Source organism: Hyla sarda, chromosome 5 (assembly GCF_029499605.1).
Source record: "Hyla sarda isolate aHylSar1 chromosome 5, aHylSar1.hap1, whole genome shotgun sequence".
Classification (NCBI taxonomy): Eukaryota; Metazoa; Chordata; class Amphibia; order Anura; family Hylidae; genus Hyla; species Hyla sarda.
Genome location: NC_079193.1, coordinates 330073580 through 330094720, shown reverse-complemented (window position 1 = coordinate 330094720; position 21141 = coordinate 330073580). Strand labels below are relative to the sequence as shown.

At 40.8% G+C, this 21141-nt stretch overlaps 1 protein-coding gene across 2 annotated transcripts in view; it reads right to left on the bottom strand.

Moving 5' to 3' along the window:
* VPS13B (vacuolar protein sorting 13 homolog B) overlaps window positions 1-21141 on the bottom strand; it is a 1225788-nt gene that overhangs the window by 349343 nt on the left and 855304 nt on the right. For both annotated transcript variants that reach the window (XM_056522379.1, XM_056522375.1), the window contains exon 34: window positions 17004-17694. In XM_056522379.1, the coding sequence (XP_056378354.1) occupies window positions 17004-17694 (691 nt within the window). The remainder of the gene's footprint in view (window positions 1-17003; window positions 17695-21141) is intronic.

Sequence of the window (21141 nt, the reverse complement as noted above, 5' to 3'; positions counted from 1 at the left end):
GAGTGTCACCCTGGAGGCCTAAAGGTTGTGTTGTTCGGTGTACTGTAAATCTCTTACAATATTGGTATATTACATGAGCTATGACTATGTCTGATTTAGCTCTATGTTGTAGATTATTTTATACTATGGAATATGAGGGTCAATCAGCTTTATTTTTGACAATGTCTGCACTACTCAGGACAAGGTCAGTAGTGGTCAGCTCAGATGGGGATTGCTAGAAGATGTCAATTGTGCACAACCACCTAAAAATGACTATGAGTGACCTTTATGGAGTTCTACACCAGCAAAGTGTTTATTGCTTTATGACATTTTTTCATTCCCCTGTCAATAATGCAGCATGACAGTCAGTCTCTATACATCTGCTGTCAATCAAACACTTATGTAATTATAACAAACCATTATGGGGATCAGGGTTGGGTTTAGTTATGGAACATAAGCAGAAAGGCTGCATCAACATGTAGTATTGCTTGTATGAACGTTAAGATAGTGTCCACAAAGCTGAAGATGAAAGTTAAACAGTTTTCTGTTTTCAAGAACATGGCATATTGCTATCCTATAGAACATTGTATCCCAAGCATGGTCCTCAAGTCCCCCTCAACAAGTCATGTTTTTAGGTCTTTCACAGGTGATATAATTATGGTCAGTTGTTTTTGCATCAGTACAATTATATCACCAGTGAAAGTAATCCTGAAAACATGACAGTTATTAGAAAACACTGCTTTAGAGGATAAAGTCTTTCCATCACTACACAATAATTTTGACAGAACACATTGTTCAGACCCCTACTGATCTCAACATATAGCAAGGGTAATTGCTCGATCTCCAACCAGTTGAGGAGATGGCCGTCTACTGCAAATGGGCAAATATTGCAGTCAGCCAGGAAGTTAAGAGTGTTATTGTACACTTTTGTGGCTATATCTAGAGATCAGTAGGGTTCTGAATACTCAGACCCTGACCAATCAGAACTTTTGACATGTGTCTGCTAAATGTCAAAGGTTTTGCAGAATGACAGGGACACTCCAAAGCAGGGGTTCTCAACCAGGGGTACGAGTAACCCTAGGGGTACTCCAAAGGTTAAGCGGGGGTACGACAATTTGCTGACAAATGCATTGGCCAGTATTTGTCAGCCCAGACTGGGGATTAGACGCTGCAGTCGCCACAGCAGCTCATTATGTTTTACCGCAGCTAGAGCTGCGGCCGTGGCCACTTTACGTGAGCTGCAGTGTTGGGCGGAGGTGCTGGCATAGCGCAGAGGGATGTCACCTGTCAGTATGGCCCTCCGACTCGCACCGAACGGGATAGACACAGGCCATGTTAAACTAAGTGTAACACCGCAGTATGGGAGGGTGTTATTGTATGTATCTCATATATATTGGCCCAGGGGGATCGGAGGGGGGAATAATGGCACAAGGTGATTAAGATGGAGGGGGGGGGGGGATAATGGCAAAAGGGGATCAGAGGGAGGGGGGAATAATGGCACAAGTGGATTAATATGGAGGGGGTAATCATTACTCCCCCCCCCCCCCAACCCTTGTGCCGTTATTCTCCCCTCCCTTTGATTCCCTTTTGCCATTATCCGATTATGGCAAAAGGGGATCATAGGGAGGGGGGGGGGATAATGTCACAATGGAATTAAGTATCACATTAGAAAGGTAAGCACAAGTCATTATGAAATTAAGTATTTTATTATTTATTTTGTCTGCGGGTACCCCTCGCACATAGTTACATAGTTACATAGTTAGTACGGTCGAAAAAAGACATATGTCCATCAAGTTCGACCATAATATACTTCACATTCGCGGACATACTTTCACCCTTTGGGGGTACAGTAGCGAAAAAGGTTGAGAACCACTGCTCTAAAGGGAACCTGTCACATAGAAAGTCCAATCTGTAGGCATCATGTTATAGAGCAGGAAACGCTGAGTAGATTGATATCTATAGTTTTGTGGATAAAGTTAACTTATCATTTAGAAAAGTTAACCTCTGCTCATTCTGGGCTAAGTAGTCATGTGGGCAGTCCTACTCAGAGACTAACAGTGTGTGTTTCCTGAATGCCTGTAAATGGGTATCTCTTCAAAAGAGACATGTAAATAAGCCAGACAAATAAGCCAAACAATGGTTTATTGGGGTTCCTTACCAAACAATGACAAAAGTCTTGGGAGAAAAGCCTTCACAGCTCAACAGTGTTAGTAGAGATATAAAGACAATGGCTCTCATATTTGCAAGAGAGTATAGGGTAACTCAGCTCACCCTTCCAGCCAGACGCCTGCCGCACGACACCGTGTGAACCAACACCAATGTAGCAATGAAGAAATAGATGGTCCAGCGCAGGATAACGTGCAATAAAAGCCAAGATTTATTGTAGATTCAAGCCATAGGATAGCAGGATACAGGGTTACACGTTTCAGCCGGAAAGACCAGCCTTACTCATACTACTCATGACATGACTACTCATGATACTCTTTGTATCATATTATGCTATCTTGCCCTATTATACAATCCTGATATATTTAACAAAATATATATATATATAACTGATAGATAGTGGCCTTATAACGTTTAGTAGGGTTGTGAATACAGCTATATAACTAAATGCTGTATACAGGTGTTTAAGTAATTGGTGGTCTGATGGATTAAATCATTATTAATCTCAGGAATAATATAGCGTACTATGAAAATATAGTAGCCATGATATATATATATATATATATATATATATATATATATATCACTTATGGTGAATTAAATCATACTGACTATAATTAATGTTTAGCTGTGATGTCATGAGCCTGGACATGTGACTTTCCCTGATCTCCATATACACACCCACCAATCACCATTGGGTGATCTCATATTTGTGGGGGAGGCTCTTTTAGAAAGGGGACACGTTTTAAAGCTGGTATGGGACAGATCCAGGACACACACAGACAGACATCCAGATCCAAACACCGACAGAGAGACAGCCATACAGACAAAGGGACCCATCCTCATTACAAAGGCTACCTGAAGGGGCGGAGCCATGAAGAGTCAGGGAGAAATACTTTAGTCCATAAGCCCATTTCTTCCCTACTCACCGGTTATGACTAAAGGCGTTCCCATGGGATCCGTGCAGCCATCTTTCTTTTATCCAGAAGTGCTCTTGGTAAGATACACTGGTTTCTTATTTAACTAAGTTACCTCATTTTTAATGTGGACAGTTATGTAATTTTTATTAGCAGACCGGCTTATTACATTTATATATATATATATATATATATATATATATATATATTCTCCATTGGGAGGTGGTAACTGTAGTGTATAAGCCCCCCCACTCTATTGCAGATGAACGGGGCATCTTATGGGGATTAATGCGATAATCATATTGCATATACCGTATTTACCGTATATACCGTATTTATCGGCCGTGCTATGCACGGCGTGGCGCACTGACGTCATGATCCGCGCAGCGCATAGCAACGACGCAGGGGACGTACGCCGGAGGCCTGCAGCAGCGCGGACCCGACCCCGGCAACAGGTAATTATGCCACCGAGGATGGGGGGAGGCAACGGGGCAGCGGCGCCGGCAATGGGTGCCGCTGCCCCTTCTCTCCCCCTGGCTATCGGCGCCGGCAATGGGGCGCCGGCACCGATAGTCAGGGGGACAAAACGGGCAGCGGCGCCGATAGCCAGGGGGAGAGAAGGGCCGGCAGCAGGGCTCTAGACCCCAAGAAAGGCAGGGTGAGAGAAGCGAGCAGCGACGGCCTCTCTCCCCCTGCCTTTCCTGGAGGTGTATCGGGGTATACACGCGCACACACGCACCCTCATTTTACCATGGATATTTGGGTAAAAACTTTTTTTACCCAAATATCCTTGGTAAAATGAGGGTGCGTGTTATAGGCCGGTGCGTGGTATACCCCGATAAATACGGTATAGCATAGTCTGTTGGGATCCCACTCTACTTATATACATGACATAATAATAATTAACACGAGAAAACTTAATTTAAGTTTTCCTAATAAATAGTATATTTTAAATACTGTATCTTACCAAGGAAAAGCTATGGTTAGGACTGGGCGGGGTTTATTCACTTTTTATATATCTAGAGATAATATGCCCATAGAATATCATATAATGTGATGAACTCTACACATAGTAATATACTGATAACTGAACTAACCCACTTCTGTGACCAAGTTTAATGTTGTTAACTTACTAATACAACATAGTTTAAATCTGACAATAAGTCATTGCTATTTTCTTTATATCTTTTTATTGATATCATGGTCTGTTTGTATTACTCTCCTTAATGTTAATCAACTGTAACAAATAAATGTATATATCATTTTTAGAATAACTGCGTTATTTTATTATATTGCAAAAGTTACACTACCACTACTATAGAACTCATATCTGGGAAAATAGTCGGGCCCAGATATGGTGAATTGCATTGTTTGTATAATTTTTGCAATTCATAACAGTCATAATATTTTTCATATTTTTGTTGACCATAATTAATAATTCATAAATGAGTTATTAAACCCCGACAAAAGAGAAATGTCAATCACTGAGTAGGACCACCAAAAATGAATAATTTGCTTATTTTAGGCTAAGTAGTGAAGTAGGCAGTCTTTTCAATGATTGACATCCCTATGTGAACACTTTTACAAACAAACAGATTCAGAAATAAATAAAAAATCTGACAAGTTTCGGATACAAATCCTCTTTCAAGGTCTGTATATAATCAGTAACACTAAGAACAAATATTATATGATATCACAAAAGTAGATACACACACGAGTCCGCTACCGCACCTGTTGCTTCTGTGTGGTGAGGTAGCCATCTCTTCTGTGGGTTTCTTTTGAGATACTATATACTATTTATTCAAAGTGTTATTGCTGTTAAACAGCCCCTGAGAAAGGATCTGCATTCAAAATGCACCAGATCTTTTAATGTGTGTTGTCCATCTGGATTTTTTTAAATCTTTTTTTTTTTTTTGACACAAAGTGGTTACCTTTTAAAGTAACTTTTTGATCAGAGTGCTGAATTCCTCCTATTGGAGTATCTCAGATGCCACTGTTTAATTGTGCAAGATGGTTGCCAACGTGGCCAGCGCACATGGGATAGCAGTTCACTAAACTTTTGACATGGAGGGGTGAGTGGAAATTCCTTCCCAACTGTAAATATGGCAGAATAAATCCCCAGATCAACGTTCTGCCCCTATAAATCTAGTATCCATTACCTGTAATGTTGATACTCTATAGAAATGTATTCAGGCCCCTTTTGGACCATTTTATTGAGTTCACCATGACCACTTCCTTTGGTAGAGAGTTCTATAGTCTCACAGCTTTTACAGTAAAGAATCCCCATCTGTGCTGGTGTAGAAACCATCTTTCCTCAAGACCTAGAGGGGTCCCCCTTCTTAGAGATACAGTCGTGGTTACAAATAGATAATGGGAGAGATCTCTGTATTAAAACTCCAAATTAGACCAAAATGTTACATATTCCCATAGGTGATTTAGGGGAAAAGGACCTGGGAAGTGATTGTGGATCCTTATTAATGATTGGAGCAATCTTAGGATGCACGGGATAGGTGACGGGTAATGGTCACCGAGTGATGATTATTGGGGCACTATTTATAAATAGCCCCTGCCGCCATTTTGTAGTGATGTTGCCACAGTTTGCCTCTTGAGAACGCCGTGGAGATGGCGAAACATGTAGAGGCAGCAATCTAGTGTTTAAAGCCGGTGTCAGTGTAGGCATATTGGGCTGATGCAGAGCCCTTGATAGTGAAGCTATGTTGCTCGAATCATACAAGTACTAACCTACCTGACATCCTATTTTTAATCCTCACTATTCTGGGTTTATAATCAATTTCATTTTAATTTGATACACAATAAAAGTTATATTTTAGGGGGAACTATTTAGAGGTGTTTTTGCACCCCGGGCTACGGCCTTGGGGATAAGTAATTAGATATCGGTACTGCCCCCTGATATATTTTTACAAAGTTATTAGGTCGCCCCTTAGTTCCATGGTGACGCCACTGACCTCAAAAGGTCAAGTGCACTTGTTGGAGCTTGTTGTCATGCATATAGCTTTGCATAGAAGTTGCATACACAAAAAGATGTAGGCCATTTTTCTCAAGACTAGTTGCGAAGTTGCTCCACTTATTACATCAGTCTAATTGGAGACATAAAACCTTTGCGAAATGCCCTAGAAATAGTCTTCAGAACATATATGGCACTGAATAATACATAAAAACATTAAGAAATATGCACTGAGGCTAAAATCAACTCCGATACCACAAGGAATGTGCAAGCAGCAGCAATAAATCTGTAGGATGTAAAATAAGAAAAGATGCCTGCCTGCCGCTGATAGATATTCTCAATATTGAGCCAATCATCTGTACAATGATCTGTCTGCTCTGAGATTTATAGTTTAGTTGGAATTAAAGGTAATTTTCACACACTCATCTGACTGGTTATGTTCTCCCATGCTCCCCAACCTTTTATGCACTTGGCAAACATTATATATATCCTTAAAAGGTTTCAGATGAGATAAAATTCCTATTGTGAATAAGCAACAACCCAAAAATAGTTTGGAAACACAACAATGAAAAATCCGAGTCCAACATATGATATAGAACAGTGGTCTCTAAATTGTTACAAAACTACAACTTCTAGCATGCCCAGAAAGCCATCAGGGCCACAGTTTGGATACCACTGATAAAAGAAAAGAAAAGACTTCAAATGACACCAATCTGAGGTTGTATAAAGACCTTATGTTAAACTGCAAATGTGAACCACATATAGGTATTAAGTAGCTATAAATGACAGCAAGAACCCAAAGTGATGAAATATTGATTAAGATGGAAAAAAAAAACTGTGCAAAACCGTGATGTCACCCACTGCAAAAAAAAGTATTTATCATTTTTCTACAGGTCTATGCACATGACCGAAATGTACATTTTTGAGTCCATGTTGGTGGTGCAGTGCAGAGCAGAGCAGGCTACGTTAATTCAGGATTCATCTGACATAGGTTTCAATTATGGCCTTGTATATGAAGCCTATAGGAGTATTGCAATTATTGCAGCTGGATGGATGAAATACAATGGCTTGAAGCAGAGCCCTGCATCAGGATTAGGATCCCGCTGGACCCAATAAAAATAAAAACTTGTGGACGGTAATGAGGTTATTGCGAGTGGGAGAGGGTGGTCACAGAACATACAAAATCTTGCACAGTCCCCCAAACCTCTGAAATGTTACAAGGGGGTGATGGAATGACAAGTGGGTAAAGAAATGGCACAAGGGGGTAATGAAATGGCACAAGGGGGTAATGAAATCGCATAAGGGGGTAATGGAATGGTACAACAAGCTGAAGAATTGGCACAATAAGGTAATAAAATGCACACGGGAGTGAGAAAATGGCACAAGGGGGTAATGAAATGGCACAAGGGGCTGATGAACTGGCACAAGGGGGTAATGAAATGGCATGGGAGGGGTACTCTCTCTAAAAGGTGTGACAAAATGTTTGCTGGAGCAGGCGGGAGTGGAACACACAGCTTGTGGGAGCGGGTGGTAATGGTAAAATATCCAGTAGGATCGGGATAAAGAAAACAGTCCTGTGCAGGGCTTGAAGTTTCTTCACCTTCTGTCACATTGAACATTCCAGTAGAAGTCTGCTGCACTGGAATTCCACAGAAATTCTGTAGTGTTAATGTAGCCTTAACATGTTCTTTCGGTTCTTTCTATGCGGACTGCAGTGATGGATTTCTCTTGCGCCTGCAGCAGATGGAATCTCTACCCGGGCAGAGATTTCATACTGTGAACATAGCCTCAGAGTTTAGAAACTGGAGACAAAATAGCACTGGTTGGCCGAGGTCAAGGCCTAGCGATGACCCTGCCCAGCAAAGAATTGACGTTTTGCAGAGTTTTAGATTTAGATTAAAGGCATACATTTGTGGATATCAAAATAACTTTCTTAAAGACTAAACATCTTGCTGTTTTATTCATAAGAGTACATTTGATTACTTAGCAATTTGGGGGGAAAAGTAGCTGGATACAGTGAGTAAGCAAGGTAAGCTTTCTTAAGGCCTGTTTTCATGATAACGCATGAGCACTGGAAGGCCTCAGCCACAAAAGTGGATGTGCAATTGTAAACCACTTCTGAGACTCCTTCTTGACCTCCATCAAACAGAAAATAATAACAGTAGTTGAGGAACAGAATTTGTCTCTGTGGGAGTTTCATTATTATGAGTTCATCTGAAGTTCTGTGTACAGAATGTGGCATAACTCACAAGTTCCTGCCCACAGCCAAGATAGGCTGCCAAAACAAGCTGCCTACTCTGTGATTAAAGGTAAAACATCAAAAATGTACAAAATGTGCGTGAAAAACATCAAAGCAGGGAATTTTTTTTAATCCTAGTGGATAGCAACAGCATCCTTATAAGCCCGAAACATGCTGTGATCAATGAGCGCAAATACCTTCCTCAGCTGTTTTTTTTTCTCTTTTATAAGATGACGAGGGCACAAGATAAAGATATTCCCACTTGCCATAGAATACCTTACATGCTTCTATTTTTCCTTTGTGAAATATTGAATAGGGAAATTTACAGCGTTCAGACAGCTAGACCACTCACACTTCCGCTGTCACTTAACCCCTTAAGGACCAGGCCATTTTACACCTTAAGGACCAGAGCGTTTTTTGCAATTCTGACCACTGTCACTTTAAACATTAATAACTCTGGAATGCTTTTAGTTATCATTCTGATTCCGAGATTGTTTTTTCGTGACATATTCTACTTTAACTTAGTGGTAAAATTTTATGGTAACTTGCATCCTTTCTTGGTGAAAAATCCCAAAATTTGATGAAAAAAATGAAAATTTTGCATTTTTCTAACTTTGAAGCTCTCTGATTGTAAGGAAAATGGATATTCAAAATAAAACATTTTTGGGTTCACATATACAATATGTCTACTTTATGTTTGCATCATAAAATTTATGAGTTTTTACTTTTGGAAGACACCAGAGGGCTTCAAAGTTCAGCAGCAATTTGGAAATTTTTCACAAAATTTTCAAACTCCCTATTTTTCATGGACCAGTTCAGGTTTGAAGTGGATTTGAAGGGTCTTCATATTAGAAATACCCCATAAATTACCCCATTATAAAAACTACACCCCCCAAAGTATTCAAAATGACATTCAATAAGTGTATTAACCCTTTAGGTGTTTCACAGGAATAGCAGAAAAGTGAAGGAGAAAATTCACAATCTTCATTTTTTACACTCGCATGTTCTTGTAAACCCAATTTTTGAATTTTTGCAAGGGGTAAAAAGGAGAAAATTTTTACTTGTATTTGTAGCCCAATTTCTCTCGAGTAAGCACATACCTCATATGTCTATGTTAATTGTTCAGCGGGCGCAGTAGAGGGCTCAGAAGGGAAGGAGCGACAAATGGTTTTTGGGGGGCATGTCACCTTTAGGAAGCCCCTATGGTGCCAGGACAGCAAAAAAAAACACATGGCATACCATTTTGGAAACTAGACCCCTCGGGGAACATAACAAGGGGTAAAGTGAACCTTAATACCCCACAGGTGATTCACGACTTTTGCATATGTAAAAAATAAAAAAAAATGTTTTACCTAAAATGCTTGGTTTCCCAAAAATGTTACATTTTTAAAAAGGATAATAGCAGAAAATAGCCCCCAAAATTTGAAGCCCAATTTCTCCCGATTCAGAAAACACCCCATATGGGGGTGAAAAGTGCTCTGCTGGCGCACTACAGGTCTCAGAAGAGAAGGAGTCACATTTGGCTTTTTGAAAGCAAATTTTGCTCTGGGGGCATGCCGCATTTAGGAAGCCCCTATGGTGCCAGAACCGCAAAAAAAACCCACATGGCATACCATTTTGGAAACCAGACCCCTCGGGGAACGTAAAAAGGGGTAAAGTGAACCTTAATACCCTACAGGTGTTTCACGACTTTTGCATCTGTTAAAAAAAAAAAAAAATTCTTACCTAAAATGCTTGGTTTCCCAAAATTTTTACATTTTTAAAAAGGGTAATAGCAGAAAATACCCCCCAAAATTTGAAGCCCAATTTCTCCCGCTTCAGAAAACACCCCATATGGGGGTGAGAAGTGCTCTGCTGGCGCACTACAGGTCTCAGAAGAGAAGGAGTCACATTTGGCTTTTTGAAAGCAAATTTTGCTCTGGGGGCATGCCGCATTTAGGAAGCCCCTATGGTGCCAGGACAGCAAAAAAAAAAACACATCACATACCATTTTGGAAACTAGACCCCTCGGGGAACGTAACAAGGGGTAATGTGAACCTTAATACCCCACAGGTGATTCACAACTTTTGCATATGTAAAAAAAAAAAAAAAAATTTTTACCTAAAATGTTGGTTTCCCAAAAATTTTAGATTTTTAAAAAGGGTAATAGCAGAAAATACCCCCCATAATTTGTAACACAATTTCTCCCGAGTACGGCGATACCCCATATGTGACCCTAAACTGTTGCCTTGAAATACGACAGGGCTCCAAAGTGAGAGCGCCATGCGCATTTGAGGCCTAAATTAGGGATTGCATAGGGGTGGACATAGGGGTATTCTACGCCAGTGATTCCCAAATAGGGTGCCTCCAGCTGTTGTAAAAGTCCCAGCATGCCTGGACAGTCAGTGGCTATCTGGCAATACTGGGAGTAGTTGTTTTGCAACAGCTGGAGGCTCCGTTTTGGAAACAGTGGCGTACCAGACGTTTTTCATTTTTATTGGGGAGGGGAGGGGGGCTGTGTAGGGGTATGTGTATATAGTGTTTTTTACTTTTTATTTTATTTTGTGTTAGTGTAGTGTAGTGTTTTTAGGGTACAGTCGCACGGGCGGGGGGTTCACAGTAGTTTCTCGCTGGCAGTTTGAGCAGCGGCAGAAAATTTGCCTCAGCTCAAACTTGCAGCCGGATACTTACTGTAATCCTCCGCCCATGTGAGTGTACCCTGTACATTCACATTGGGGGGGGGGGGGGAACATCCAGCTGTTGCAAAACTACAACTCCCAGCATGTACGGTCTATCAGTGCATGTTGGGAGTTGTAGTTTTGCAACAGCTGGAGGCTCCGTTTTGGAAACGGTGGCGTACCAGACGTTTTTCATTTTTATTGTAGGGGTATGTGTATATGTAGTGTTTTTTTACTTTTTATTTTATTGTGTGTTAGTGTAGTGTTTTTAGGGTACAGTCACACCGGCGGGGGGTTCACAGTAGTTTCTCGCTGGCAGCTTGAGCTGCAGCAGAAAATTTGCTGCAGCTCAAACTTGCAGCCGGATACTTACTGTAATCCTCCGCCCATGTGAGTGTACCCTGTACATTCACATTGGGGGGGGGGGGGGAACATCCAGCTGTTGCAAAACTACAACTCCCAGCATGTACGGTCTATCAGTGCATGCTGGGAGTTGTAGTTTTGCAACAGCTGGAGACACACAGGTTGTGAAACACCGAGTTTGGCAACAAACTCAGTCTTTTGCAACCAGTGTGCCTTCAGCTGTTGCAAAAGCTACAACCCCCAGCATGTACGGACAGCGGAAGGGCATGCTGGGTGTTGTAGTTATGCAACAGCGGGAGGCATACTACTTTGGCTGGGGATGCTGGGGATTGTAGTTATGCAACAGCTGGAGACACACTGGTTTGCTACTTAACTCAGTGTGCCTTCAGCTGTTGCAAAACTACAACTCTCAGCAGTCACCGACAGCCAACGGGCATGCTGGGAGTTGTAGTTATGCAACCACCAGATGCACCACTACAACTCCCAGCATGCACTTAAGCTGTTTGTGCAAGCTGGGAGTTGTAGTTACACAACAGCTGAAGGTACATTTTTCCATAGAAAGAATGTGCCTCCAGCTGTTGCAAAACCATAAGTCCCAGCATGCCCATAAGTGCATGCTGGGAGTTGTGGTGGTCTGCCTCCTCCTGTTGCATAACTACAGCTCCCAGCATGCCCTTTTTGCATGCTGGGAGCTGTTGCTAAGCAACAGCAGGAGGCTGTCACTCACCTCCTGCTGCTGCTTGATCGCCGCACAGGTCAGTCCCGCTGCCGCCGCCGTCGTCGTCGCTCCTGGGGCCCCGATCCCAACATTGACGCCGGGGATCGGGGTCCCCAGCACCAGGGGTGCAGGTCCCGCACCCGCTCAAGTCCTCCGGAAGAGGGGCGGAGCGGGTGCGGGAGTGACACCCGCAGCAGGCGCCCTGATTCGTCGGCCGGTAATCCGGCCGACGAATCAGGGCGATCGTGAGGTGGCACCAGTGCCACCTCACCCCTGCAGGCTCTGGCTGTTCGGGGCCGTCTCTGACGGCCCCGATCAGCCAGTAATTCCGGGTCACCGGGTCACTGGAGACCCGATTGACCCGGAATCGCCGCAGATCGCTGGACTGAATTGTCCAGCGATCTGCGGCCATCGCCGACATGGGGGGGCATAATGACCCCCCTGGGCGATATGCCGCGATGCCTGCTGAACGATTTCAGCAGGCATCGGGCACCGGCTCCCCTCCGGCTAGCGGCAGGGGGCCGGGAAAGGACAGGACGTACTCCTACGTCCTCGGTCCTTAAGGACTCGGAAACGGGGGCGTAGGAGTACGTCCATTGTCCTTAAGGGGTTAAACATCTGGCGGGAGATGTGGTTAACCTTATCCATGGCTCTACTTCTTCAAGTGAATGAAATTATACACAACACATAAAGTATGTATTATTATTATGTGAGGGGGACAGGAATCAGGGGGACACAAGAATAAAGGCGGGTAGAAATAATTGGGAAGATACCAAAGATCTAAAATGGAAAAAAAAGGAAAGAAAAGAGAGAGAGAAAGGGAAGGGAAAGGAAAGCGAAAAGAAAATGAATTGATATAGTAGAATGGAAATAGTAATAGAATGGGAAGGTGTTGTCCCTCTGCCTCCCGCCCACCCAGTAAGGGGAGATATGTCATGGGGGAGAAAGGTGAGGGCAGGGGAGGGGGGTGGGAAAAAAGATAAAATCTTGAAATTCAATGTATAAAATGTTATTTATTAAAATGTAAATGATACATTTTTTCAATAAAGAAATGTTGATAAAAAAACAAGAAAAAAAACCACAAAGTATGCGCGCCATTTATCTGCTGTTTACGAGAAGTCATGTTTTTAAAGGGATTTTTCCAGATTAAACCATAGGTGGCCTATCCTTAGGAGCTCAACCACCAATGATCATCAGAATATGGCTAGGTTCACACATCATACTTTGGTAATTATTTTAAGCTAAAGCCAGGAGTGAAACTGACACACAAAAACCATAATAAAAAGATTTGCATATTTTTCTATGTTTTGAAACCACCCCCAGCATTGATAAAAATACTGACCAAAATTCTTTACGAGTGAGTCCAGATTACGGGTGAAAAGGGCTAAGGTGCAGATCAATGTAGAGATGTGTCTGGATAAATAAAGAAGAGGTTGCAGCGCTTCAGGGGGGATGAGGTGTTGTTAAAGTATTCAAATCCTGCTATTTGAAATTAGGTTATGAACATTTTCCAGAGTAAGTCAAACTTTTTTTTAATATTAACTGTTGAACCTTTTGCACAGTAGGTGGACCTATACGTAAATGTGTTTTCATTTCAATATATTTACAACTTACATCCAACCAACCCTTAATTCGTAGGTGGGGACTGACTACACAGCAACCTTGGACACATGACAGCAAATCATAAGCATGACAAGAATATTTGTGCAATTTGTCTGCAACTTGCCATAGGTACTATGAAGTAATATGGAGTTAATTAGAAGTAGAGACACTGCCCAACTTCTGAGGTTAAGTTTGTAGAATAAAGAAGGATGGTTTTTCCTGTGAAGCACACATTATTAAATTTATTTTCTACTTTTCCATCTGTCATCTTAAAGGGATTGTCTGGGTAAAAAAACAAATGTATATGGCTGGGGTCGCAATGAAAATATAAAAGAATTGATATCTCCCTCAAACCCTCACAGCTGCCACTTTGATGCTCCCACCCCAGCTTCTCGATGCTGCTCCCTGGTACCTATGACACATGGACCACACATGGACTGCTCGACTCATCCAATCTTTAAATGAGGTTGGGCAACACTGGAGCCAATGATGGGGGAGTAAACAATTCCTGTGGGTAGACACATCCCACAAACAAGGAAGCGGCAGTGACAAGAGCGGCATGAGGACAAAGGGACGTGAGAATTTTTTTTTTATTATACCCTCCAGCTATTTAACACCTGACAACCCCTTTAAGGCAAAATTCACATCTCTGTTCAGAGCCTCCAATGTGGATTCAATCATATTTGAAATAAAGATAGGGCAGCATGCAGTACCACCATTCTTCCTGTTAAAATGAAAGCCACCAAAACAGATCCCATTCAATAGTCCATCAATTCCATCTTACTGCTTCTAAAATGGCACAAATAAAGGAAATGTATAATGCAGACCAATACTGTACTACAAAAAAAAAAAAAAAACAACTACAAAAAACTTTTTAACATTTTATAATAGAAACATGCAATGTGATGTATATGGATGGTGAATCTCTGCAAATGACTTAAAACATTTTTTTCTCCAGTAAGAACATACATTTGGTTAGTAAATATTGCTTGCATGTTTCATGTCACGGTAGTCATAGTAGTAACAACTGAGATACACTACATATCACTGAGATAGCTAACATTCTGTATTATGTCAGAGTCTAAAGGGCAGAACCGACTTTTGATATTGCTCTGGTTCTTAAATACGCTCTTTAATACTCATCTTACTCTGGAAGTGGTTTGGTAGAAATTATCAAGATTCCCTGGGATAGTAAAACAAGAATATCGCTTAAAACAATATTATTTTTCAAGTAATGCCATTGTAAATAAAAGCTTTTTATCCTTCAAGAACGATCTGTTTCCAAAAGCTTATGGAAAGTGGATATTGAATTACTATATTATTTCTGATTGGATAATCTTTATCCGCCTTTAAAGCTTTGAGTCTTGTAACAAAAAACACATGAGGGTATGTGTTTCATACTAAAAATAATTGTCAGCTATTGTAATAACATGTTTTATAGACTGCGCATTGTCTGAACCATTCCCCGAATATACAACAATCCACTATGTCTGAACCTTCCTCCTTTGTCACCAGTAAATAACATTTCTTTAATTGTCCTCATGTGATTTTATTGTACATTGGCCATTGGTGGTTACACAGACAGAATCATTGTTACCTTTAATTATTTGCACAATGTCTGTTTACTTAAAGGGGTCTTACACTACTTTAAATCTTATCCCTTATTTTCAGGATGGAGAATGCTGACATATAGAGAATGTCGACACACTCCTTCAATGCATAGGGAGACACGAGGCCCCATTCTGGAAATTGCAGTGGGTCTCAGAGGTTGAGTATCCTCTATCCTGTGTCATGGAGTAGCTCTAAGTAATAACTACAGTGTAGTGAAATGGTACTCATTGACTGCTTCACTATGTTTGAGAAAAGCTCCATGGAGTTATTCACCTGTGTTTTTGTGAACACAGGTGAATAAAATGTTATAGTTTGCCTAAAGGGAATGTACAATCAGAAAAAGCCCTATTGTCTAGTTTTTTATTTGTCAAAACTATTTTAGAAGAAACTTTGGTGATTTTTTTAATACATTTCCATTTTTTTATTTTATTTATAAACTCAACATAGGCTATATTAATCAACAAATAAGGTGAAACAAACAAAATACAGTCTCAAACCACTGGGTCAAAGGTCAGTAGAAGACAAAAAAGTCTTCATAAAAACAAAGAAATTCTAATTTTCAATTTTAATATCTATATTATTAAAGAAAATACAGAAATGTAGCAGTTTTTATTCAGGTTGATTTGCCTAATTACAGAGTCCATTTTAGGACATAGTCAGTTGTCAGCCGTAACTCCGTCCCACGTCAGGCAAAACCCTATTCCGTCATCCGAAACTCCCTAATCCGTAACTCAGTCGTCCCTCAGACAAAAAAACGTCCTGCCGTATAGCAGAGCCAAATCAGTGTCAGCTCTCTGCTATACATGCTATTCAGTGTTGGCTCTTCTATACAGACTCAGTAGCACATGTAGTTACTGTACTACATGTGCAAGTTTCACAGTTTCGACATTGCTATACATGATGTGCAGTGACGGCTCTGCTATGCGGCAAGAAGCTTTGTCTGAGGGAGAATCGTCTGAGGGATGATGGAGTTTTGGACGAGTGCGCTTCGGCAGAGGGAGGTGGGAGATGTGGCTGATGGATGACGGCGATTGGTGTGAGGGAGGAGGCGGGACGCTGTTTTGCCTGACGCGGGACGGAGTTACGATGTCCTAAATTGGACGCTGTACCTAATATTTAGCTGAGATCTTAACAGATCAGTTAAACCTTATCATAGACAGAATTAACATGGGGTCAAACCAATAGGGGACATTCACAGTTAAGCCTCTTATGTTAATAAAGAATGACCTCTGGACAGATCACGGAGTGTGCCCAGGAGGTATTCTAAATCTAGTGAATAGGATATGGGCCAGTCTTTTGTGTTTATGTTTGTGTGTAAAAAGCAATGTTTCATGGGAAAAAGTATGGAATTTAGCTGTTCGCTAGAAGCAGGGAGACAATCTCATACTAGCCAAGCCACATTATCCTCCAAAAGGATGGGTTACCCATCTGTAGACAGTAGCTTGCTGCTTGACTAGAAATTTTCATATTTCCTTAAGTTTTTCACAGAGCATTGCCAGTAAATAAGAATCTATACACAAAATGATCCTTTATGAGCTGCATGAAAAGCATCTCTTTAGGCAACAAGTGTCCTACTCTGTAGTGACGAGAACCCTAAAAAACTAAAGATGAAGTTCTCATCCTTTAAGAGGAAACTTTGCTTTTTTTTTTTTTTTTATTGACAGCACAGATACTCTATTTTTTAGTCAGACCACTTTACATGTGCAGAACACCTAACAGATGTGAATAAGCTTTGCAATAAATGTTCAAACCAAAGATGTACTTAGGTTATATTGGACATCCATACCTGAACATTTGTATTCCGGATCGACACCCTTGAGGAGCGCATCAAAGAGTGATATTTCCACCTTCTGCTTCTTGTGATGGCAGCTTATGAGCAAAGATGGTTGGGAAACAATGAAATGCAAAAAAGGGTTAAGCTGTAGGTCTCCAGTTCCTCTTCTTCCAGGCTGACGCACTATTGTGATGCCCAGGGCTTGTCGAGCAGAAGACCTTGTAGATGCATGCAGGCGTTCTAGAGAAACCAGAGCGGTTTTTCCATTTGCTGGAGTAGAAGAACTGCTATTAAAAAGGTCCTCAGCGGTGAGTGAGGATATACATGACTGCATAGATCGGTCTGCTTTCCCCTCAGATTCTGTAGAGGACTGGTTCAAGGCACTTTTGCCCTCTTTCTCATTGTCTTTACTATCCACTTTGGATTTAGGCACAGCAGTGCATGAGTAAGACATTAAAGATATGCGGCTGGCAGTTATAAATATATCGAATGGGATGAAATTCAGATTCTTCACAATTGATGACTGTTTGGATGGTCTCACTATTCTGTGATGGCTTGTGCCACTTTGTGGTTCAATATGAACTATTCTTATTTTCACACTGTCACTTCCAATGCCACTGTCTTGGGCCCCACTATAACGTGATGATGTGTCCACTGTGTGACCATCTGTGCAGTCCTTTTTCTGTTGCTCTTGTTTACATATCTGGAAAACAAAATACAGATATGTAGTTATCAGGATGAGTTGTACGCCAATGAAGGTTTACCAGATTCCCCAAGAAAAAAAAATTGATATGACTGTTCCTTGCTAGAACTCAAAATACTATTTTTTTGGTGACTGGATGGGCCAAATGGGTCTATTTTTTGGTGACTAGATGGGCCAAATTGGGCAGACTAGATGGGCCAAATGGGTCTTATCTGCCGACATTCTATGACAGTAACAGCAATTTCCGCCATGGGTGCTCTCCTATCTCTCTGAACACACATATATGCTGCTTTGATTGATCTGTGATTGATATGTCATGTTCAACATTCTTCTCTTTCCTGCTGCCATCTACTTCCTGTCCACATGCCACAGGGAACCTGATCTAGCACTAAAGGAGAGAGGGAAGGTAAGAAACCATAGGGAGTTACACAGATTCAACATTACTAAACTGACAAGACATTTTTTTTTGGGAACTATTAGCCCTTAAAGCGTAATTAGATGAAGTAATAGTAATGGGACCAAAATGACTATATTCTATCCTACCCTATTGTAGTATTTAAAACCACAATGTGTTAAACAGATATGAATTGTATTGGTTTTTAAAGCCTATCACATTATTACCACTACTGCTAGAAGTTGTCTGGTGGGATAAAATAAATATGATCTGAGTAAAAATAAATCAGCACTCACTTGACTCATCCACACCACTGCCCAGGTACCCACGGATCTCTACTTTCTGGTCCGTGTCTCAACACAAGGGACAGTTTACTACTGCAGCCAACGATTGGCTAAGCAGACATTTCCTGTGTGTCAAGAGGGTGACCAGGGAGTAGAGATAAGTGGAGACTGGGGCACTGCTAAAAAGTCAGCCGATTGATTTTAAATTTTAAACCAGGACGTTCCCCTACTTGAAAAAAAAAAAAAATCTTAGACAGCCACACAACCCCTTTTATTCTGTTACCATTTAAGTGTAAATAGCTATTTTGTGTTAATCTATATTTCTTCATAAGTGTATAAGTAAACGTCAGACACCACGATGGATCCCAATGGACCTAAATGTAAGTCAATGGGTTCTGTTCTGTCAAAGAAAATGAGAACGAAGATATGAACAGAGCCTTACCCTGTCTGCATACACTGTCATATTTAACATCAAAATGAAACTTCCTACCAAGTAAAGTTACATAATTGGATACAGGGAGGTAAATAAGATTAGTGTAGCTGCTGGCTGGTGATACAAAGTAATACTTATAGAAAACAACAGGATATAATGACCACTTGTACTGTGGTAATTGGATGAATGACTTGTTTGATGAAGGTAATTGAAGAGACCAACAAGGCAAGTGTTTTGCCACTATTTTAAAGTGTAAAGAAGCCAGGATCCTCTCGACATTGATTTATTATGCACGCTTCTGCAACTAATTGAGTATATTAACATTCTCCCAAGGGTACCGTGAAAAAAATATGGCAATTAGTTAAAGCGACTACTGGAAAGGGAAAAACTTCAAACAGCGCCTGGGGCTTAACTACCGATCCCTGTGCGCCTGCAGTCACCTGTTGTACTGATACAAGAGATGCCCTGAGGTATAAGCATTCCTTTGCCTGAACTCCAGTTTGAGGAGGGGAGGGCAATAAAGGCTAGATTTGTAAATGGGAACAAAGCAAGTAACCCAAACCATCTATCTGTAAACATTTAAAGCGACCTGGGTTTTACATAAAGTTCCAGCTGCTTGAATGTGACTATAAAGGCAGCATTTATCATTGAGTGCTATGAGCAGAACCCTACTTGTATTCCTTGTAGAACCCATTTAAAGCAGACAATAAAAGTTTTCTTTAATTAGCTACCGGTGTGCATTAACATGATCATGATTAAACCATAAAAACCAACTGTACATTACTCGTGTACCCTTCACCAGATGTTCCAAATTACTTCATTCGAAAATGTACTTTGAGTCTCTTTTTAAAAAGATCGACCTTCTGCTTTCAGGGAATTAAATGCATATTACTGTAGTGAAGAAGATAGTATTTCAGACCTCCAGGCATATATTAAATACACTGGCAGGACATTAGACAAAATGCTTGACTTATTAGATACTTCCTATTCTAAACAGTGTCATCAAAGCCTAAAAACAAAATTCATATAAAAGCAGCACAAAGCTTCCACATAGAACCGGTGCCAAAATCTCTCTACTTTCCAGCTAATGAGGAAAGGATGTGTACTCTTAACATATGAATGTGAGAGTTTCCAAGCATTCACATTAGGAAATGTTCCTATTGGTTCCATATGGTGTATGTTAAATTAAACTATATCAGTGAAATAACCTTTTTAAGATAGTTGGCATGATAAATGTAATTAACTGGTATTCAAAGGGCTGGAGCAAAGGCGAATTTGGTTAAATAATGACCAATTAGGATAATAGAAATATAGGTGGGAACCCCCCCAAACCTATTAGATGCACTTAGGGTCATAGTGTTGATTCTTACAGTGACCACTTAAAGCAGTTTGATTTCTTGTTGATCTACATGGTTTACCACTTACTGGAGGATGGTCAAAATCAGCTATAACTAAGATTAATAAATATATTTTATTAAATTTAACCTACATTATTTAGTAAGAATCAGGAGCCCCTGATAACATGTTTGTTGAGTACTCCATAACTGGACTTCCACCATTCACACAGTGGTAGTCCTCAGCAAGGGAAATGGAAAGGCTAGTACAGGTGGCAAGCCTAGCTGTCTCGCTCGGCATACCCTGCTACCCCGACCACCACGTTTTTGTTCAGTCATGAAGTCAATTAAAGCCAGTGTTGCCCATGTCTCACTATAACATTCAATAATGTGTTTTTATTGTGAATACCTACTGGAGAACAGGATCCATTAAATCCTATCAAATAGAATTTGTGAAGAAATTTTTAGTTTGGTTCAGGCATTCATGACCATGACTGTAGGACTCTTCCAGGACACTTAGGAACAGTTCTTGATGTTTATTAATGAGTCATAGGGCCTCCAATCAGTGGGACACCCTGGATCACACCCTGGAACAGCAAATTCTGATGGGTAGAAACATGGTGTTTCACATTAAATTCTAAAACAAGTTTAGGCAAAGTCAAGATTTTTAGATTGTCTTGTACTGGAGCTTTCAATATGTACAGCCAGCGCTAGCTGAAGTACAGAGCTGCAGTTAAACAGTTACAGAGGCGAAAGCTTCAGTATTCCACTAAAACAATATATTGCTCACTCTGAACACTGCCAGATGCTTTATAAATCTGCAAAGTGACGGTGTATATGGAAGCGTTCCGCAGCCGAAAAATTATAGTTTATTTCTTAAATCACTCCAAGGCTTTTTCCCATCATATGTTTTCAAACGTTTGCAGTAAATGTGAAAATAGGTGATGAAGGAGTAAGTAGCAGAACAGAAAACATAAGTATTGCTCTCTTTTCTCATGCAGA